Genomic DNA, 21,791 nt, shown 5'->3' on the forward strand with positions numbered 1-21,791 from the left:
GAAAAAAAAGAAGAAAAAATACTTGTTCCTTTTCAGGATCATCCAGAAGACATAAAAACAACGGGAAGATTCAGTTATTTCAATATTTGGAAGAATGCGGATGAAACTTCTTTTTTTATTTCTCATGTCACTTATGGCATTTACCACATCACAATATGAACCATGTAAGATTTGAAAAATGTAATTTATTGGCTGAAAATATTTAATTTTAATTTAAACATTTTGAAGCTCCAACAAACAATTCAACTTTAAAAAATATTACAAACTAAAGCTGGAGGAGCGTCAAACTTTTCATAGCCCCCAAAAAACTGAAAATGACCCTAATTTTGTTCATGAGACCTACGTATTTCAGAATTTTCAAAAAAAAAATAATCAAGATTTTTACAAAAAGGCCAAACTGACAAAAGTAATTCAGCCAAATTATTCAATTTTGAAAATTTGTACGTTTCGAAATTTTAATACCACTTTATATAGTCTTGTTCATCAAAATTTCAAAGCGCAGATTTTCCATGAAGAAAAACTTTCGAGACCATTTTGATATTTGAACACCGAGTTTAAAAATTGTTTTACATAATTATTTAAATATTTCAGTATCAGTAATATCATCGTCTTGGTCAATGTGGTCTCCGTGGTCATTTTGTTCAAATAATTTAATGATTCGTGTTCGTGCTTGTTCGACAGTCCGTGGATACAAATGTCTCGGTCATAATAAGGTAAGAATGCTTTCCCAGTTCAGGGCGTTGGTTGAGACACTAGTAATGTCACACAATTTTATCATTTTGATGTTCTCCTATCACTAACCCACATTCGTCGTTTCTCTCGACCCATTGATAATTAACGTGTCGAAAAAGGATTAACTTTTCAAGGGCGTTTAACCGAATTGTTTTTTCAATGAAGTATTTTTCAGGAATTTCAATCCTGTAACTCTCCACCAAAGAGAAATAGTTTGGATTATGAAGATCCTGAGACAGCTGATCGAGAAATGGCAATGAAACAATTATATCAAGATTATGAACCAGAAATTCCGGATGAAGCAAAGTGTTCGTTTTAAAAAATTGTTTCATAAACTGAAATTTGGAAAAAAACATTCAAAAAATCATCAAAACTTATTTTAAAAAGAAGTTTGAATGCATGTTACATTTTTACTTGGGAATCCAGTAATAATATCGATTTGACTAATTGCAAATTTAAATAATTTTTTCAATTTTCCAAAAAATTATTTTTCCAATTCTAAAAGAAAAAAATTAAATTAATTTAGATGCTCAAACTCGTGGAAATCGAAATTTTCACATGATATCTCAAACTACTGCAATGCCACCAGCTCCAAGAGGTTTTTTTAAATAGTGTTATGCTCAACAACCGATTACTTTACAGCACCGACATCTTCTCCAACTGTTTCCGCATCGACATCTGATCATTTCTCGGTGATGAATCGTGGTGGAACTGGTGTTGGAATGATGACTGATGAGGAAGAAGAATATTTTGATGAGACTGTAAAAATGTCTCCACAATCTCCAAAACCAACATATCCATCTGTTCCAAGTACATTTGAGTTTGAAAAGTATCCAAAGAGCACTGAAGAACCAACATCAACTCCTTCAACTTCAACATCTACAACTACTACAACCACAACTTCAACGACGACGACGACGACAGAAGCTCCAACAACCACAACAACAATTAAAACAACAACTGAATCAATTGAACCGATTCCACAAACCGTAACCCCAAATTCACCGAAAATTGTCGATCACGAGGCATTTGTTGAGCCAGAAGATGTGAATTTCCGTGGAAAATACACACTTGAAGAACCGCTTCCAGAAGTTTCCGTTCCAACATTTGCGGCTCCACCGGGAACTCAGACACCCGATTTTGAACTGGAAACTGAATCAACTGAAACCCCATCAACTCCATCATCGTTCCCAATTGATATGGATCCAGAAGACAGTACCGATGGGTCCACACACAGTGTTGGCTCATATTCGATTGGAAAAGAGCCAATGTGGGGAGAAGAGCCGGTTCCACTGGCTTCAAACACCCAAGCACCGTCAAGAAATATGCCAACTTTTGCCATTTCACCAAGCACTAGGCGACTTGGAGAAGTTAGACGAGCTCCTTCAACAGTGAATACACATATTGAAATGCCCATGTCTATGCTCCCATTTGTACCAACTGCAGCTGAAGAACCTCAAACTACTAGTTTCGAAGTGGAAACAACTACAGAAATTCCTCAACCATCATATCTGCAAAACCCAAGAATAGCTCTTGTCACATCTCAACAGAACTTCCAACATTTCCCAAAGCTCATGAATGAACAAAGAGCTTCACCAGGACCTTACTTTAGAACTGTTCCAAGTCCTTCCGAATATGATGAACCCACAACAACCAAGAAACCAAAAATAGTTACTGTTGAAATTACAAATAAACCATTGAAGAAGAAGAGAAGAAATAGAAGGTTGAAAAAATTAAACAGACTGGGAAAAATCAGAACAATGGCAGTACTTCCAACAGAGTACACTATTCCTGCTACTAAGCCAATGAAAGTACGAAAAATTGTATTTATAATAAAACGAATATTGTTTTACAGCCAATGCCAACTCCTGCCAAATACGAGATTCAAGAAGAAAATTTTATTGCTCCGAAGGCTACTGAACCTTCTGCCTCTGTAAGTCTTGCAATCGGAAAAGTAATGATCGATCAAAATATTTTATTCATTTTCAAAGATTTAAAATTCAAATTGTCCTTGTCATTAATATCAGTACTTGAGTTGTGGTCGGCATGTTCGATGGCTCAGTAGTAAGATGTTCCCTACTGATTATTTTGTTGTTGGCTTGGACCAAATCCAGCTTCTCTCTTTCCGTAATATCCATATCCTCCATAGTATGGGTATCCGTATCCGTAATAGCTACCGTATCCATAATAGGAAGATGGGTATCCATATCCTCCATATCCGTATCCATAGTATTGAGCATCAGTCTCAGCAACAAAAGCGCAGATGACGAGGAGAGAGACAAGAATGAGACTGAAAATTTATTGGTGAAATCTTGATTTTTTTTTAGTGTTATGGGAGAAACTTACAGTTTAGCGTTCATTTTGAGTGAAGTTTGAAGAATGAGCTAGAAAAGCTGATTGATGAATAACTCGAATACCTTTACTTTTATACTCTTTGAACTGATGTTTGCTCTGCACCCGCCGCAGGCAGTCAATTGTTTTTTCTTCATTTTTCAAACTGCCCATCGGTTTGACGCCCCAAAAATTTAGTTTGCTCAGGTTTTGACAGTTAAGAATGTAAAGGCAGAGCATCAAAGTCTAAGTTTACTCATTCCAAAGAGAATAGCCATTCACCTCACAATCAAGTCTTTTGATTTTCAGGAACCCCAGCCAACAAGGGCTTCGGAAAAAGATCGTCAAGTCTACGAGGAAAATCGAGAGCTGGAATCAAGAATAGCTGCTCTAAGAAATAAAGTGGAAATGAACAGGAAAATTCTAGCAACTATGAAAATACCAGAAGGGGTTGAGACACCAGTTGTCACAACAACTCAGAAACCATTAAAAGCATCTGAAGATTTGATGTTAGGAGGTGACACGGCTAGAGCACTTTCATGGATGATTAATGATATGGAAAGAATGGTAGATGATAAAACAAAAACTGAAGTTTCTGATCAATTACCTGTCGAGAAAATTGAAGAAGAACCAATTGGATTCAGGATAGGAGATGTAAGTTTCCTTTTTTAGCCAAAAAATAGCCAAGAATTTAATTTTAAAAATTCAAAGTTGTTTTAGATAATTTTTCTTGGAATAGCATTTGACAATTATTCTACAATATTTAAATGTTTCGGCATGCTACCATTTTTTTTAATTTTAAGATTCAGTGTCGATATATGGAAAAAAATAAATTATTCTGAAAATAAATATTAGTTGCAAAATTAAAAAAAAGATAAAACTTTTAACTTTTCAAATAAAAAAAAATTATTTTCTAAATATTAATTTTTCTGAAATTATTATCCAAACTGCCAAAAATAACTTCCGCACATTCATGCTAGAGTCCCGACCTTTTAACCGATTTTTCAAGAATTTTAAAATCTGAATTTTTCGAAAGTGAAGTTTCGTATTCCTCATTCATCTGGTTGTTTTTTTTTCAGTTTGAATCCGATGAAACAACAACTACAGTAAGCCCATTCCCATTCCCAATTCCTGAAAATGGATTTGCTCTGATTCGATCCAAGCGTGATGCTTCAACTCAATTCAAAAATGGAAAGAAAGGTAATTCGTTTTAATCAACTCCATTCTATTATCAGTTGATCTTATAGTTATCTGGTCTCCATGGAGCGAGTGGACCAAGTGTCAATGCGGCAAACAATCTCGGAAACGAAAGTGTCTCAAATATCTTGGCGGTTCAAAGTATGCGTACGATGATCGTAAGTTTGTTTGAGCTATTATTTGCCACTTTTCTCATTCTTTTTCCATCAAATTACTCCTCGTGCCAATGAATGGCCGTCCAATTATCATTAAATATTTGCACGTGATCGAAACACACTTGAGAAATAGATATCGAAAAAATTGTTGAATTGAACCTAATTGAAACCTAATGGGAGTAACAATGAACAAGAAACTTATTTATAGAAAAGTTCATTCCAATTGACCAATCTACAAACGATATTGAATTTGGTGAACCAGCAGAATTTCCAGAAGAACTTGAAGAACCAGCTCCGATGGATAGTCAAGAATATGAGAACTTAAATCGAGTAAAAAGATCACTAAAATGCCCATCACCTCAGATTGAAGTTCAATCATGTTCTTCTTCTGTTTGCTAATATTAATATTTTTTAGATCTGAAAATTTTAATTGCATTCCTTGGATTCTCAAAGCATATTTTCAAATTTCATTGTACATCACTTCCAACATCGCCCACTTTTTCTCTAATAACATAATAAGACTTCTTCAGATTTTCCATCCGCTAGCAATATGGGTATAACATGAGACATAACACACTATTTTGTAATCTGTCACGCTTTTAAAGATCATATTTTCATGTTTCTATATTTATTTTCAATTTGAAATAAATTTATAAATCTCTTTCTATTCATATGATATGTTTTCTTGTTTTCTTGAGGTGGTCTTGATTTCTAGGATTTCGTTGTTTTTATGCACTTTCTTCTTTCATTCCAAGAAGCCAGTAGGTCTGCATTACTCCTTTTCCCTGCAAGATTACGGTAGACGAGTCAATGTTTTAATTCAAACAAACCTTAATGATAACTTCTCCTCTACTTTCAGTATTGTATTCCTTGTATAATGAGGTCAATAAGTCATAACAATCAGACGATAAATGAATAAAACCCGCTGAAATATAATTTTTCAAAAGTTAAAAGTCTAGTTACAAACTAACGTTTTCCATTACTTTCCATTCGACTGGCAGTGTTCACAGTATCACCAAAAAGACAATATCTTGGCATTGTCAATCCAACAACACCTGCTACACAAGATCCAGAATGCATTCCAATTCGGATTTGAACTTTTTCTTGTGGTAAATGTGGGATTTTGAAGGCTTGAAGGCTCTGTAATGTTAAATGAAATGAGGAAAGATGATTTAAAAACTTACGTCCATCAGCTCCAAACTCATATTGGCAATATTTGCAACATGTTCCGTACCATTTCGGCGAGGTAGCCCAGAGACAACTAAATAGGCGTCGCCGATCGTTTCTACCTGGAAATAAAATCCTTATTGAACGTTATTAATTTTGTGAACTCAGTATACATCCAACAGATTTTTTTAAAATAAAATTATTTTCAAGAATTGTTTTTAAAATAAAAATTTCAACATTTTTTTTTTGAATCACGGCTTCGATCGAAATTATCCAATCTCGCTAATTTGACCGAATCTAGTTATCATTTGTTTTCACTCATATCATATGTTGATTGATTATTTTTTAAATTACTTAAAAAAATGTTTAGTCGGATACCGTACTAAAAGTTTTCCAACTTTTTTTCAAAATTTTATATGGCCATGAAAAAGTTTTGAGACATTTTTTAAATATCTAATTCTTTGTTTTTTGGGGGCCAATATTTTGGGCGCACCTACAAATCATTTTCAAAATAAAATTCAAAATCTTATTTTTATTGTAGTTCTAATGAATCAGCTGAGAATACTACTTTTCCCTAAAATTACTGCTCACACAATTTTGTGAAAACTCGTTCTTTTTGCATTTGTCATGTTTCTAAAAATTCCTTGTCTGCCTTCTGCACGAAACCACAAAAAGACCACAACTGTTCTAGTACAACTTGTCAACATTGTAACCTAAAACTCGAACCTCTTACATACCTTGTAGGAGTCATTCTTTTCAATAATCGCGTCAAAAGTGGTGTAAAGATCATTGAGCAAGTTGACAACCTGAAAGAGCAAATAATTACAAATACATTGGCCAAATAACTCGCCTGTAACGGAGTACTTTTATTGGCAAGTACAGTGAATCCGACGACATCAGAGAAGAATATTGTAACGCTTTCAAATGCTTCGGGCTCCACAGACTGTCCCAATTTCAAACGCTCAGCTACTTGTCTGGAATTTAGAAACAATAAATATGGGATTCCACTAAATTCCGTGTCTTGAACTCTGTTTACTTTTGTTCGTTTTGTGTTTTTCGATCCTCTCGTCTCTTTTTTTTCTTTTTTAGACTCTGCCGCCGATTGATTCAAACATTGGTAGGTGCGAGTACAAATAACTTTTGCCACTTGCGGGTAAAAAGGCGGGGCTTCCAAAATAAGTAAACAAAACGATTGAGTACTATAAAATGAAGACGATCGGTTATTGAAACCATCGAAAGAAAACTCTTCCGAACGAAACAAAATGAACGCCAAACTGTAAGTTTCCATTGAAAATCCCTTCAATTTTTAAACAAAGCAACTTTCAGTCTCATCCTCGTCTCCCTCCTCGTCATCTGTGCATTCATCACTGAGACTGATGCTCAATACTACGGATACGGATATGGATACCCATCTTCCTATTATGGATACGGATACGGAAACTACTACGGATCCTACCCATACTATGGAGGATATGGATACTACGGAAAGAGAGAAGCTGGATTTGGTCCAAGTCAGCAGAACAATCAATAATTTAACAATTGATACACACTCGCTTAAACTGTACATTCATCTGCCCAACTGCCCTCCAATTGAATTATCAAGTATTTACGAACGAATCATGATTTCCGTTTAATGACAACAAACAATAATAATAAAACTTTTGATCGATCAAATAATTGCACTTTTTTACACGATGAGTGTGAAATATTGGATTACAGAAATTGGATTTATCCAACCACTGAGAAAACGATAAACCGAAAAATGAGCGGAGACTTAGAAAATTGATTAGCTTTTAAAATGGAAAATGTTTGCAACTTCTCAGAAAACTTTTCGGTGTTCCCAGGCAGTTGTTTGTAACCTTTCAAGAAAACCATAACATTTTATAGCTCTATTCGAATTATCTCCCGCCATAGTATAATTTTTTGAAGTCCCAAATCGATGTATTTGAATTTTTATTTTATTTTTAAATTCTTGGTCGTTTTTTTTTTGAAAAATTAAAACTTACTGTGGCAACATCCTGTACAGCAAAATATCACTTTTCTTTTTCTCTTCAACCAATTCCTTCATCCTTTCCTGCACCTCATCCTCCAAACTTGATGCATGTTTTTCCAGCACCGAAAACACATGATCCATCAAATTTGCACTTCTGCAAATGAAAGTAGTTTGTTGTTTACTTTACAAACGAAAAAAGAGATGGGGTACATATGTTCGAAAGTTACTAAATTCCTCAAGAGAACGGAAATGCAAACATAAAACTGTTTGTTTCTGTTGAGCTGAGAGGGAAACGGCTCTTTGCAATTTCTGACACAAAAATAGAAAAAGCAAAGATCAATAAATTTAAATAGATGTGTATAGAAGAATCTAGTTAGTCAGTTAAGTTGTCAGTTGGGGCTTACCCAGACCTGCCAGAATTCATATTCTTCATCAGTTTGTTGACCATATCAATGTTTGGACGTTGCTTCGGATCTTCATCCCAACAATCACGAATCAAATGAAGCATCGCAGGATTTATATCATCATCGACATCGTCCAAACTCGGTCGGAATGGTGTTCTCCCTCCTCTTTTCACCATGAATATTATTTCTGAAACAATAAAATACATTTACGTATTTTTGCTACTTGTTTTTTAAATATATATTTCATCTATTCAAGCGACCCACTGCTCGTAATAAATTTGAAATGCTCATTGATCTCTTACCATCGGCTTCTTCTTTTCTGTTTTCTAAGTTCCATGCTGATGAATGACCAACCAACTCTGAGCAGACGATCGAAAAACTGTAAACATCTCCTGCCTGTGTTCCAGATGTTAATCCTTCTCTAAGCACTTCCGGTGCCGTGTGAAGTAATCCTGAAACCCAATTCAAATATTCAAAGTCTTCAATTACTTCCTGCTTACCATCTTCAGTCCGTTTTTCCACTCCTTGCATAAAAGATAATCCATAGGATCCTATTTTAACTTGCCATCTGTCATTTATATAACAGCATTCAGAAGTTAGACTTCCGTGTTGTTTTATTGGAGAGTGATGAATGTATTGAAGCCCCTGCAATTCAACGATTTCATTTATAAAACTTTCCGATAATTCGAATAAAAATATTTATGAAAATGACGGGATTCTCATGACGACTCACACTTGCGATATCTTTTATGAGACAGTAAATGAAGAAACCATCCATGTTGATTGAGCTTTTTGCAATGACATCTTTGATACTTCCACGACTACAATATCTCCAAAATGACATGTATACAGGACCATCAATAGATAACCCAATGAACCTATTGACATTATCATGTTCAATACTTCGTAACATCCGAAGTTCAGAACGATCTTGTTTGAATATTGGAACACGAAGTTGGTATTTTCTAGCCAACACTGGTTCATTCATGTATACAAAGTAACCCTGTGTTTCGGTTTCTGGGAAAAATACAGATCTTGATGAAATTCCAGTTGTTCCAGTTGTAGTTGTTGAGTTACTTTGAAGAGATCTTGATGAATGATGACTTTCTTTACGACCTTTTATTATTGATTGAAGCATTCCATGCGGTACAATCCATTGATCATCTAATCTTAACTCTTCATCTCTTCTTGCTTTGATTACAAGAAATGCAGCAATCGCAGCAGCTGCACAGCATAAAACTATAATCACAGCGACTATGACAACGATGTAAAGATAGTCAACGAAAAAGTTGACCGGGCAACTTTTCCCTGAATATCCACACTCTGGACGAGTTTGTGGCAGTTTTCCATTGTATGCATCCCAGATAAGCGCTTGATCAATGATCGCAAATGTCCAATTCTATAATTTAATTTTTTAAAGTGTTCAAAGAAAAAATAACTTACAACACTAGTTGAATCAATATCCATATAAGCAACAGTTCGCTGTGTTGCATTAGAATCCAAATTTGCTAAGTTCATATTAGGAAGACGGTAACCAATTCCATTCATTCTTACAACTCCCGACATTCCTTCAAACTCAATTCCAGCGCCACGTGTCACAATATTACTTCCATTTGCAATTTGCTCGATGCCTTGCTCTTCGATCGTTTTGTTCAAAATAAGTGCGTAAAGGTAAATGGTGTCATGAAGTTGATCTGCGTACTCGGCTGCCTGAATTCAGAATATTTATGAATATAATGAAATGCACTTGGGATTTTCACCTCTTGATACTCTTTTTCTTTGCATTCGTCAACACAATTGTACGGCGGGAGCTTCATTCTTTCGATGACTTCTTTCTTGAAAGCTGCATATTGCTCCCCTTGCACTGGCGTGGCGACAATCACCATAGTCCTCATAAATGCTAACTTAGCTTCCTCATCTCGACCATCCGGATTTTCACTCCAATCGACCCAAATGCCAACGACATCTCCGGTGGAGGATGTCTGTTCTAAAACATACAACAATTTAGATTTGGATGCATTTCTGCTAGATTTGACGCCTTTGTAAAAGTGACAAAAGAAAACTTACGGTAAGCTGTTGACTTTGGTCCGGCAAAAAGGTAGACATACTCATCCGTAGTCATATCCAAATCATAAGCCGCCAGCATGAATCTTCGTTTTATATCTCCTGCTTCAGGGAGACAAACTGTGAATACTAAAAAAATATTAATTATTCCAAAATCACTTTATCAAATTTCACTAACTTCTTGAAACTGTTTTCAACTTTTCCAATTGCCTTACTAAATTAGTATAAGATTGATCATAGATTTGTATTGTTCTGCTGAGAGACGTGTAATTAGAATCTGAAGTGATTTGTTCCAAGTCGTCTCGAAAATATCCACATTTCTCGTCTTCCACAAAGACGTAAACAAATTCAGTCCATTCAAACTGGATCATTACTTCGTGGATAGCAGCAGCAATGCTGAAATTTAGGAAAATAGTCAAATGGCAATTACCAAAAAAAAGGACTCACGATTTAGCAACTGGAACTATTGTAACAGTAGTTGGATACTTTGATGTATCAATGAAGCTTGATGAAATTGTGAGTCCCCATGTTAAAACAGGAGTGTTATAATAACCAGCAAGATTTACAACAGCAAGTCCAGCTTAACTTTTTGACAATGAATTCAGAAATAGAGATAAAATTAAATCTACCTGCATTACAAGTTGGTCCAACAATTGCACTAACGTTTGCATCCATTAATAGTTTTGAAGACAATCCAGCGGCTTTCGCTTCATTACAGTCATCGAACACATAGATAAAACTGAAGATTTTTGATAAAATTTTGAGCTACAAGTCATATTGGCTTACTTTATACCAATATTATCAATTAAATGTTCTGACTTGATTCTGTCCATTGCAATTTCAATAGCTGATGCAGAAGTTTGCCATCCTACAGAGGAGGCCATGTCCTGAAAAATTATTGAAAGTTTGTAATAAGTTTCAAATAACAAGTGGTGCTAATAAACGTGCAGTGTTTCGAAATATTGCCTTGTTATCTTTGCACATCATGACTCCCACATCTACTCGAACGGTATTTCCAGTGACAATTTGAGAAATAGTTGAAGGAATCTGGAAGATGACATGAAATTCTATGTGAATTAAGTAATTGTCGTTTGCCAAAAATAATTAAGTTTGAAGTTTGGAAGTCGCGAATGTTTCTAATGGAACTTCCATATAAATTTTTTTAATCTTAATTAAAGTATTTTATTGCATTTTTCATTGTTTCTGATTTGATTAACAAAAGTAAGTAGATAATAGCCAAAAAAAGTGAAAATTCTTACATTTGTATGAAAAACTAAACCAAGAAATTAATTATAATTATTATTTCAATAGCGAACACAGATTACTTACCAGATAAAAAATAAATAATAAATCAGCCAATAATATACAAATCATAATTTTGTAAAATAAGTAAAGTTTTTATCAGTTGAGCATCAGTTTCACTTTTCAAAAGAGCACAAAACGAACACTTTCAAATGAGCACTAATCCGGAATTCGTTGACCATTTTATATGATCGCCGACTCCCGGGAAGCCCCAGATTTCACTTTCTTTTGCTGTTATTCCAAAGTTCTATATCACATTTTGAAAAAGGTTTCTTTTTGGGTTCAATGATGTTATCAGATGATTTTTTTGAACAACTCGTCTCGAATTTCAAATGATTTTTGGTTTCATTTGTTCATTCAGAGAATGTGAGTAAGGCTTTGTGATCGAATTTTGTAGTGAGCAGAAATTTGTTTCAATTGACCAGTTTATCAAAAATCGAAATCATGCCACCAAAAGTGTTCCCAAAAAGCGAAGTGTAAGTGCAACATTTTAAATCTGTATAAAAATGGTAATTTTCCAAGTAGAGTTTACATGCAATTTGTGTATACACGGGAATATAACATTTTTTGGTTATTGCAAATTCTCCAAATATTCGGCTATCCGAAATGTTTTTTATTGAATGTTAGCAAAATACACAAATTTTGTTCTGTTTTTTGGTACGATAATTTTCGCCCACCTTGATTCTGGTATATATTTTGAAGCTTTTTTATTTAAAAGTTGTTACCGAAATTTCAGATACTGGATTGTTACCTTGCGGAGTTACAAAACTAACAATATTTCTCAAAATGTTTGCTAAAACTAACCACAATACAATCCCCTTTTCATAGTTTTCCCTGTCAAGAAAAATGTGTTCTATCCAGATTTTAGATCAAGATACCGTATATCTTCTATTAATATGGCCTCCCTATTAGACTTGCACTCCCTATTAGTATTGCCCCTCGGAGACCTTCCGAAAATTAGTATGGCACTCCCTATTAGTCTTGCACTCCCTAATAGCCTTGCGTTTACTCTTTTTTATTGCAGGCCCGTCTTGTTAACTTCAGGATTTCAACGAAAAAATTTGCCTATTTTGCAACAATTTTTCACAACATTTCTACGAGATTGAAGTTTTTGAACTTATATGTTACAATTAAAATCAAATTTTCTGAATTTTTACATAAGATTCGAGCTTTTTCAGAAAAAAACTAGTAAGCTCAAAGTCAGAAAAATGTTCTGAAAATTAGTATTGCACTCCCTAATAGTCTTGCACTCCCTAATAGTCTTGCACTCCCTATTTGTATTGCAAGCGGGAAGGCCATCGAAAAATAGTATTGCAGCCATATTAATAGAAGAAATACGGTAGGAAGTTAAATTCTGTTGAAGGCCTCATGTTCTTTGTTTGAAAAATGGAAAGGATCACAAAACACATTGTATTGCTCATCACTCAATTACAGACATAACTTTTTTATAACGATAAACATATAAATTGCGGAGATCTATCATGAGCATGAGACACCTGAACTATCGTATTATGTTTTTGTTTTTATTGAAATCGAGAAGACCCAAACCACTTGCTGATTTATAAATCTTTTAGCAATTTTTTCCAAGTCAAAAAGGGTTTTCAATCTTTTCTTTTCTGACGCAAGACCACTTGAAAAGGAGTTGGTGGAGACAGCTTCAAAATAATTGAAAAATTCTTATGCTTTGACTCTTGACGCTTCACGCCCACATCATCAATCGTATTTTTCATCATTTCTGTGTGGCGCTGCGTTCAATCAACCTCGAACTTACACAATGGATTTTGAGTACAAAATTTTGTGCTGCAACGTGGCAGTCGATGTGGCCATATTATGCTCATTAGAGATAATTGTCATTGTGGCCACATATTTAACAGGTAAATCGAATATTTCACAGGCGACTAGAAACTTATTTATTATTAACAAAAAAGAGGTTATTAACAAAAAAGAACATTTAAGGCTTCAAGCACCCTTTAATGACATGCCAGTCATTCAATGTTTCAATTCTTGAACGTTATAATGAGCCTACAGTACTTTCTCAACATAAAATATGCACAACCAATGGTCCCCTTGTTTTCTGGATTATTATTCACCTTTTCACTGATCTAATGGCACTGGTGAGTTTGTACTACTTGACCTGTATTCATACTGGTAATTTGAAATTAGTTTTGTACGCCGCGAAAAATTAACACTTTCAGGATGGTGTTTACCCGGGCGCAAAATTTTGTGTAATACTTTCAACCATCAAAACTATCCCTTAGATAAATGGGTGTGACTATGAAAGTGTCCAGTTAATGATTTGTTTATATGCCAATTAAATTTTTTTTATTCTTTGCACTTAAATTTTTTCTGTCATTTGAACAATTACGTTTTAAAAGCAGAAATACGATTGAAAAGTTTGTTTTTTTTTAATTGAAAATTTTCATCGGACAAAAATAATTGTTCAATTTCTACATATTTTCATTCAAATCCAGTCTTCTATTCACAAACCCCATTGATTCTTGTCTTATCTTGAAAATCTACAAAATTGAACAATGCGTATTTTTGTTGAAAATTTCCAAAATTAGAATAGCCTATTTTCAGATCTCAATCTACACAAAAAATACAAAACTTCTTCTTGGCTTCCTGGTTGTGACGTCCATGGATCTACTCGTATCACTTGCTTATGTCGTTGTACTGCTTGCTTTCATTGTACTCAATGAACAGATTGACAAAGTAATTGAAAAATTACAAACTTTTGAAGGATTAACTAGTCTCAGGTTATGATAATGTTCATGGGTGGAATGGTCCTCTTCAAAATTTACGAGATTCTTACTGGACGGCGTCTTTATTGGTATCTTCTCTGGCTTCAAGACAACATGATGGCTCCCCGTTCAGCGCTTATTAAGAATGATGATAACAGTGTTTTTCAGTTTTGAGTGAAAACTGATTTTTCTTTTAACGATTTAATAAGTTTTCAATAATATTTTGTTTTTCTAATCCGTTTGTGTTCTTTCATAAAAGATTGCTAAACACTTCTCAAATGTTCCACAATTCATGAATAAGCATCGGCATCTGACACTTTTTTTTACTTTACGAATACCGTCATGGGAAATAAGAAATTATTCATTGAAAAATATGAAGTTCCATAGATATTAAAACATTTTGATTCACAATACTGCAAATACTCGATTTCAAATGGCCAAGTATACACAGGCAAAGCGGAAAGTGCCCAAAACGGTCCGTTCACGGACCGGGAACGGCTCAAATTTAATAACAGTTCACGGTTCGATTCCCGGTCCGTCAACGGACCGTAATTGATCCGTAAGGAGACTAAAAAATGGGAAAATTTTTTCACCCTCCACCCTTTTTCTTTCCCAATGCTCTACCGAGCTCCGGTGTTGCTCCAGACCGTCTTCCGGTGATCCTTCGTTGTAGCAATTCTATCTGCCTCAGCCGGGGTTGAACTTGTCCACTTCCTGTCGATTGATTACTGGCCCCACAGGTAAACCGCGTCAGGTTAGTGGCAACCTGCCAGCAGGCCGCTGCTGAATGGAGAACAACTGGCTGGTGAAATCGCGGCCCGCTGTCAAGTTGACACTAAGCCGCCGCGGGCCGGCAACAGGTCAACGTCAGGTTTGTGTCAGGTTCTTGTAGATTCTGTATTAGGCCCTTATATACCGGGAATACTGCTTTTTGTTATTAAATGTTAATACAAAAATAGAAAAATTGCCAAAAATTTCGTTTATTGTACATGAAGAATGAAAAAATAAATTTGAAAAAAGGGAAAAAAAAACATAAATATTATTTAATATTTCGGCTTAGTGTAAGCCTCGTCTCGATTCCCGATTTCTTGGATCCATCATTAGCAGCCACTTGGTCGAATTGTTTATTCTGTGATTCTGAGCAGCATCAGATGGGCGGTAACGTAGAAAATGAGCATCTATCGGCGACAGCTCGAGGAGTTTGACATCATCCCGCAAATTTCTGTAAAAAATTAACGTTAAAGTTGAGAGGAACCGCTCGTTTTTTCCAAAGGAGCTAAAAAATTGATTTTAAAACTCACTTTGTAAGGTAAATTCTCTCTGCAAAGCATGATCCGAGCCAAGATGGTGTGGCTTAGCGACGAAAAATTCGAACTATTGGTGGGAAGATTTCGTCGTATTTTCTAAAATGTTTAAAATTTACATTACATTGAAATATTTTATTATGAACATACACTGTGATCATCATCGACGTCATTCCAACCAGTTGAAATCGCATTTCTCTCCTTTCTCTCCTCCAGCCATTTCCGTGCCATCCCAATCGTTCGTGTCAACGTCGAAAATGCTGAAACACCAATAAATATACGGAAAATAATTATTTTTGCCGAAAAATCAAAGAATTGATGAAGAAAACAAAGAAAAATCGAAGAAAAAGAAAAATAAATGGTGAAAAAATAATTCGAAAATGAGGAGGATTTACGGTAAAGAGTGCGCGCTACCGTTAGTTCGGAGTGTCGTTGCCATCTGAGTTTGGAGCTTCTTTTGAAATTCTTTCTCGCTTTTATTAGAAGTCGTAAAAAAAAACAAAAAATCACGCTGAGTCGGAAATGTGATTTGTGCTTGAAAACAACAAAAATTAAAAAAAAATTTAGTTCAGAAAAAATTTAACTAAAAATTTTCCACTGATATCAAAAATTTCATAAGGGTCCCCCCTTATGAAAAAAATTTTGATAAAATGTTTTTTCCAAAAATCCTGAATACTGCTTTAATGTTTGGGAAATGTATATTTTAGTATTTTCCAAAGTTTTCATGGCTCAATCACACTCCTGGGCAAAAAAAATACAACACTCAATTTGGCTTGTTCATAGAAAGTCAATACTTCCAAAATGGTCTAACACCGTTGGTAGCGGAAATATGAAAAACTTGTCAAGTGGAAAGTTGTTAGGAATAAAGTGATTGGCAAATTAATCATTGTAACTTTTTGCCATCTCGGATATCTGAGCAGATAGGAGCACCTAATTACGAGTCAAATATCACTGATTTTGACTGATGATATCTCGGTACTCTACAAAGAAAACGAGAAACTATCAAACGTGAAACATGGTCCATAACAAAATTAACAAGTTTGTAGTTAATAATTTTTTGATATCTTGCTTGCCCGACGAGGTCATGGTACCAAAGAACTGGCATAGCATGTAGATTAATTAGAGTAATTGAGTAAGGAAAATCTCTATTCAACTACAAAAATTGTTTCAACACATAATTTTACGTTTTTTCCACATATTATTTGATAAAAGTTTGAACAAATTTTCAAAAATAATTTTAAACATGATTTCGAGTTTTGGAATCGCATCATAAGTATGAAATTTTAAAAACCGTGAAAGTCAATTTGTCTTTGTTTCCATATCTAGTGAGTTGATTTAAATAGGAAAATTGTTCGATAAAAACAGTTTTATCCCTTCATTAATTTTGTGTCAGTCAAAAAACTTTGCCTGACAGTAACCTGTCAGTAGGCATTTGCCGGCTCTTAGCCTGCTCCTAACCTGACACTCGCCTGACGCGGTTCATGATCCGGTGTGGTAACCCCGAAACTGTATTTCTGGGAATAATTTTTTCAGAAATTTACACGAATGAACATAAAACTCATTTTTATGAACTTTCACTCAGTTTCTGAAACTTCCATTTTCACTCATCTGTCCCATCACCTGACACTTACTCGCCGTTGACCTGACGCGCTTTTCTCAAAATTTGAGCGAAAATTACTAAGCTGACACTAACCTGCTCTTAGTCCGACAGCGACTTTTAGCCTGATACTAAGCTGACACTAACCTGCTGGCGGCTTTTAACCTGCCATTAAGCTGCCACTAACCTGTGGCGCTTTACCTGTGCCATCACCTTACCGTTTGGCCGTTCGCGCACACGAGGAGAATCAATAGACTTCGCATAAATAGCGATCATCTCGCGCTCGCGCATTTTCTTCTGGTTTTCACGTCTTACACCAACTTTTTCGATTGTATTTTCAGTAGTTTCTGATTCTCCATCTTGCCGTTGGACTTATGTATATGAAAGCGAACGATAACAATTGACAGTTTCGTGTAGTTCAGAACTTATTTCGCATATTTCTCAACATCTACCTATACGTGCTCCATCTACTTGTAATACAGAAATGGTACTTACCATATTTCCTCTATTAGTCTATTAGTAAAATATTTTATGATATTTCAAAAAATGCTCCTGTTGCTCAGCTGAAGAAGACCAGCAGAGAGAGTGAACGTTGCGTATAAACAGTATCTACCCAATTGTGGCATTTCATCTTTTTTATTGATATGTTTATAGGATTACATTAATATAACCTCTTTTACACACAATGTCATGCTTAATAACCTCAGTTAGATCGCATGCGATTACGGGCCGCGTACGGACCAGTTGGGCGGATGATAGACAAAATGGTTGCCCAGAGGAATTTTTGTTTTCATGAAAATTGAGTTTTTGAAGTACCTACAATGCTAGTTGGTTCATTGTAGCCAGTTGGCTAATTTTTTGCCTGATTCAAGGTTTAGTTTTAAAAAGTGCAGTTTTGCCGACCGGGACGGTTAATTTACGGACCATCTACGGACCGGCTACGGCCAAACTACGGATGATCACCAAAACGGAGGATAATACGAAAAAATTTTTTCATGAAAATGGAGTTTTTGAAGTGCCTACACTCTCCTTTGGCTAATTTGAGCACTTTTTCCGTGCTAGAACCTGAAATTTTCAAAAACAAAAATTTGGTGCCCGGGACGGTTCATTTACGGTCCGTCTACGGGCCGGCGACGGACCGTCTACGGACCGGAAACGGCCCAACTACGGCTCTAGAGCCATCTCGGTCGGTAAATGTGGTTTTTGCTCTAAATAATGCATTTAAAAACGTAAAATTGCTTGAATTAGCCAACTGGTATCATAGGTATTAAAAAAATCGTTTTCTTAAAATCCATTTTTTCCTCTTAATGGCCATTTTTTACATTCCCCGTAGTTCGCCCGTTAATGGTCCGTTCCCGGTCCAAGATCCGTAAACGGACCGTACCCGCTTTGCCTGTGATAGGAGCTTCACAATGAAGAAATCAGAGCGTTTGGGCGACATATATATATATGTATATATGTAACTGAGTGAATTGAACTAACGTGATATGATATTAACCAGCAAATAGACACGACTTATGGACAATTTATTTAAGAAAAACACTTATTTTCGAACCACATGCCTGGTAAACTGGACTCCCTCCCTTTTTCAATGGAGCTCCATGAAAAACAACAATAACGATGAAAGGAAAAAAGGAAGACCTCACCAGGCAGATCAAGAATTAATTTAGTAAAAAAATTACGATCGTATTTTTCCAATAATCTTCGGAATCTTCGGAATTTTTTTTTTCAAAACCAGTGTAGAAAAACCTACATTTGAAACCGAAAACCTTATATTCTTGATTTTCAGCTGAAAAAATAAGAACCACTCCATTCACTGCATCCTGCCATATCCCTTTTCATCGAAACAAACGGGTCGCTTCCTCCAGAACAATTCGATAAAATCTATGTGAAATGCCAGAACAGCATTTTTGTAGGCACCACAGGTGTGTATAAAATACAAAGTGAACAATGGCAATAGGGGAAATTCCATTTCTATTGCAGCAGACTTAATGATTACCTCAATGCCTTATAATCGACTACGGGAAGGTGAGTGCTAATTAATCTGGAAACATGTAAGCTTTTGCATTTTCAGCTATACTTCATAAACGGAAACTGTCAAAACATATTCTCGTCGCAATGGTATTAATCAGTTCAATGCTTCTTTTAATAAATATAATGCAAGATTCGAATGAGGAGGGAGATGATGTTCCTGTAGAAGGGACTCCAACATTTAAAGCATTTTATAATTGTGTTTATCCAAAACTTGCTTCATTGAGAGGAAACTATGAAATGGTGAGAATATAGTCTCAAGTAATTTGAATTGCTCTTGACATTGTTTTGTTCTCGACTTTCAAAAAAAATTTTCAGTTCTGGACATCTTTTGTCAATTTAACGAAAGAATGTGACGGTCTTGAAGAATATAAAGCACTTGATATCCAACCTGTTGCTAACACGGACGAAGTTAAATACGTGGCATTTCCAAAAAGAGATGAGAATATTACAATGGTAACACTTGGTATTGGACATGATGTTGATGCAGAAATGAGATTGAAAAAGGTATTACAAAGTTGATATTGTAGACAATAAATCGTCGATTTCCAGCTCTGGCCAAAAACCGAATTTTTCGGAGTTGATCCAAGCCCAGAAATCAATAAGGATTTATATGAAGTAAAGCTTGGTGGAAACTATTTTCAAATAGCTGTCAGTGGCAAAGGGGGAATGCAGAAATCGTATATATTCAGAAGTAAGTTACTACTTTTCAGTTGTAGTTGTATAATGTCTTTTATGTATAATGGCTTTTAGTTAGAATCTGAATTTTTAAAACAATCGGACATATATAGATTTATTTATTTCCAGAAGAGTATCGCGATGAAGCCACGATGCACATTGGAGCTGACTATTTCTTTGGTGACATGCTTCAAAAACCAAGAGTTGATATTTTGTGGATGGATACCGAAGGAAATGAATTCCCTGTTCTGGATATGATTCATCGTGGAGGACCATTGGACCAGCGAGGTGTTACAATATGCCAAATGAATATAGAAATTCATAAAGATTTAATGAAGGATATTACTGGAGAACGAGAGAAATTTCATGACTTTGTTTGGAAGCTGTTGGCCGATAAGAAGTATATTATGGTTAAACCATTTTATGTCTATTGGTTTCATCAATTTATTCGAACTGTTATTATCAATGTTGCTGATCCAGAGTGTACGAACTTATACATGAATTGAAATAAATATACTAAATGTACATAAAATTTTCGAACCGGTTAGCTTTTTAAATGTTCACCTGTTCTGTAACAGTGATAATTATGTAAGAAAAGATCTTTCTTAATAAATAAATTAACACCTTTTTGAATGTCATATTTATGAAAGAATACCGTAAATCAGAATCAAGAAAACCAAATAACCGTCATGTTCATAATTTTAATATTTATTAAAGGCGGTGTATTCGAATTTCTTTATTGCTTTATTAGACTCAAAATTTCCTGAAAGCACCAACTGTTATAATCAAACTTCTATCCAAGTTAATTATCTTGCGTTTTCAACTTTAGGTATTTTAAAGTCAAGTTGAAAACCCAAAATAGTTAATTGATACACCCAAAATTAGACGGTGCTTTCAAAAAAATTAATTCCCAGCCGCTGCGATATCGACAAGTCGGTCAAATTTCAAATTTTACCTAATTAAGGTAATTTTTTGAGTAGCTTTTTTTTTTCGAAAAGTTCTCAAGAAGTTTCATTGTGCAATTTTTTTTTTTCAGAGTCTAATAAAGCAATAAAAAATTTGAATACACCACCTTTAACAGGACAAGTAAGAGCTTCCAAATTCTCGGAAACTTAGGTTCTTGTAATCTGAAAGAGTTTCTTGTTTCAATGTTAGCACAGGTATGCTAGGATGCCAGCCCTAGTTAAAGTTGAAATTCTGAATTTTATTTACTGAGGTTATACCAAGGTAAATTTTTCAATACATTTCTGTAATGCCAATTAAAAGACGCGTGTTAAAAACTCCAGAGTGGACTACTGTTTAAAATTATTACGGGTACACAATATTCTGAGAATGCTTATTGCGCAAAATATCTCGTATCGCAAACTACAGTAAATCTGTAAATGACTACTGTAGGTCTTGTTTCTATTTACGGGCTCCGAAAGTTCGAAAGGAATTACACTCATTTATTTATTGATAGAACATTAAAATTGAGCAAAAAATGAGAAAATAAAACTAAGAAAGGAATGAAAATAAAATATCGATGTCAATATTCGAAAGGTTTTTTTTTAATCGAGCCCGTAAATCGACCCAAAAGCTACAGTAGTCATTAAATAAATGTTATAGTTTTCGTTGCGAGATATTTTGCGCGTCAAATATGTTGAGCAATACGCATTTTCAAAATATTGTTCCCGTAATGATTGCAAACTATGTACATACTGGGACACCAGTCATCTGTAAATGCTTGATTGCTCGAATTTATCGTTAAATTTGTTTGAAATACCAACATCAACCACAATAAATTTACTGGAACGTTGACGTTGGTAAAAATGATTTATTTTTTGAAAATATATTGCCAGCTTTTTCAGCATCCTGTCTGCTTTTTCTCATTTTTAGGTTTTTGCAAGTTTGATAGGTGACCAGTGTTCAATATAAAAATGTAAAATTTAACGAAAAAATGCCTTTTTGAAAAACTCATAGAAAACTTTACTCGGCCACATGGCTCAGTACATGTTGATCTCAAAAAAAAAATTTTTATTTTTTTATTTTTTCGTTTCTATTATACAATCGGTTACACCTACTGAAACAAAAATTATATCAATAGAAGCCTTAACTT

The 21,791-nt window shown here is 34.8% G+C and overlaps 7 protein-coding genes and 1 non-coding gene across 10 annotated transcripts; 4 read left to right on the plus strand and 4 right to left on the minus strand.

Moving 5' to 3' along the window:
* Positions 1 to 36: 36 nt before the first annotated feature.
* Positions 37 to 5,340, plus strand: F23H12.5 (Flocculation protein FLO11). Its single transcript, NM_073695.7, has 10 exons — positions 37 to 164; positions 592 to 713; positions 908 to 1,040; positions 1,259 to 1,330; positions 1,375 to 2,543; positions 2,588 to 2,665; positions 3,373 to 3,717; positions 4,143 to 4,263; positions 4,311 to 4,418; positions 4,624 to 5,340. Exons 1-10 carry the CDS (start codon positions 95 to 97, stop codon positions 4,812 to 4,814), a joined length of 2,409 nt encoding a protein of 802 aa, NP_506096.1. The 5' UTR covers positions 37 to 94; the 3' UTR covers positions 4,815 to 5,340.
* Positions 2,691 to 3,134, minus strand: fipr-1 (FIP (Fungus-Induced Protein) Related). The gene is made up of 2 exons (NM_182351.6): positions 3,079 to 3,134; positions 2,691 to 3,022 (listed from the first exon to the last, which is right to left on the minus strand). The coding sequence occupies exons 1-2, from the start codon at positions 3,090 to 3,092 to the stop codon at positions 2,809 to 2,811; spliced, it is 228 nt and encodes a 75-aa protein (NP_872151.1). The 5' UTR covers positions 3,093 to 3,134; the 3' UTR covers positions 2,691 to 2,808.
* On the minus strand, positions 5,144 to 10,927 carry gcy-13 (Receptor-type guanylate cyclase gcy-13; the record flags this gene model as incomplete). Its single annotated transcript, NM_073696.3, has 18 exons — positions 5,144 to 5,200; positions 5,246 to 5,340; positions 5,387 to 5,555; positions 5,600 to 5,704; positions 6,320 to 6,388; positions 6,433 to 6,556; positions 7,589 to 7,729; positions 7,980 to 8,166; positions 8,282 to 8,431; positions 8,480 to 8,624; positions 8,713 to 9,378; positions 9,423 to 9,689; positions 9,740 to 9,966; positions 10,047 to 10,172; positions 10,222 to 10,439; positions 10,491 to 10,623; positions 10,673 to 10,782; positions 10,830 to 10,927. 18 exons carry the CDS (start codon positions 10,925 to 10,927, stop codon positions 5,144 to 5,146), a joined length of 3,087 nt encoding a protein of 1,028 aa, NP_506097.3.
* On the plus strand, positions 6,738 to 7,259 carry fipr-2 (FIP (Fungus-Induced Protein) Related; the record flags this gene model as incomplete). 2 transcript variants are annotated; one of them, NM_182350.8, is made up of 2 exons in its annotated part: positions 6,738 to 6,858; positions 6,909 to 7,259. In NM_182350.8, the coding sequence occupies 2 exons, from the start codon at positions 6,845 to 6,847 to the stop codon at positions 7,111 to 7,113; spliced, it is 219 nt and encodes a 72-aa protein (NP_872150.1). The 2 variants fall into 2 exon arrangements, with proteins under 2 accessions (NP_872150.1, NP_001129894.1); NM_001136422.4 differs by lacking the exon at positions 6,738 to 6,858 and having other exon boundaries at positions 6,959 to 7,216.
* Positions 10,928 to 11,431: 504 nt separating the features above from the next.
* Positions 11,432 to 11,571, minus strand: F23H12.15. The gene has a single exon (NR_069746.1). It is a non-coding gene; the product is annotated as an Unclassified non-coding RNA F23H12.15 (non-coding RNA).
* Positions 11,572 to 13,075: 1,504 nt separating this feature from the next.
* Positions 13,076 to 14,359, plus strand: F23H12.7 (Inner membrane protein; the record flags this gene model as incomplete). Of its 2 annotated transcripts, NM_073697.3 has the most annotated exons (4): positions 13,076 to 13,219; positions 13,302 to 13,459; positions 13,926 to 14,057; positions 14,102 to 14,359. In NM_073697.3, 4 exons carry the CDS (start codon positions 13,120 to 13,122, stop codon positions 14,258 to 14,260), a joined length of 549 nt encoding a protein of 182 aa, NP_506098.1. The 2 variants fall into 2 exon arrangements, with proteins under 2 accessions (NP_506098.1, NP_001294708.1); NM_001307779.1 differs by lacking the exons at positions 13,076 to 13,219; positions 13,302 to 13,459 and having other exon boundaries at positions 13,983 to 14,057; positions 14,102 to 14,260.
* A 693-nt stretch (positions 14,360 to 15,052) lies between these two features.
* F23H12.10 (uncharacterized protein) lies at positions 15,053 to 15,653 on the minus strand. The gene is made up of 3 exons (NM_001347270.3): positions 15,541 to 15,653; positions 15,388 to 15,489; positions 15,053 to 15,308 (listed from the first exon to the last, which is right to left on the minus strand). Exons 1-3 carry the CDS (start codon positions 15,619 to 15,621, stop codon positions 15,294 to 15,296), a joined length of 198 nt encoding a protein of 65 aa, NP_001334201.1. The 5' UTR covers positions 15,622 to 15,653; the 3' UTR covers positions 15,053 to 15,293.
* A 3,292-nt stretch (positions 15,654 to 18,945) lies between these two features.
* On the plus strand, positions 18,946 to 20,324 carry K01D12.1 (Methyltransferase FkbM domain-containing protein). The gene is made up of 5 exons (NM_073698.4): positions 18,946 to 19,015; positions 19,062 to 19,261; positions 19,337 to 19,525; positions 19,571 to 19,712; positions 19,826 to 20,324. Exons 1-5 carry the CDS (start codon positions 18,979 to 18,981, stop codon positions 20,200 to 20,202), a joined length of 945 nt encoding a protein of 314 aa, NP_506099.1. The 5' UTR covers positions 18,946 to 18,978; the 3' UTR covers positions 20,203 to 20,324.
* The last annotated feature ends 1,467 nt before the right edge of the window (positions 20,325 to 21,791 follow it).

Source organism: Caenorhabditis elegans, chromosome V (genome assembly GCF_000002985.6).
Source record: "Caenorhabditis elegans chromosome V".
NCBI lineage: Eukaryota > Metazoa > Nematoda > Chromadorea > Rhabditida > Rhabditidae > Caenorhabditis > Caenorhabditis elegans.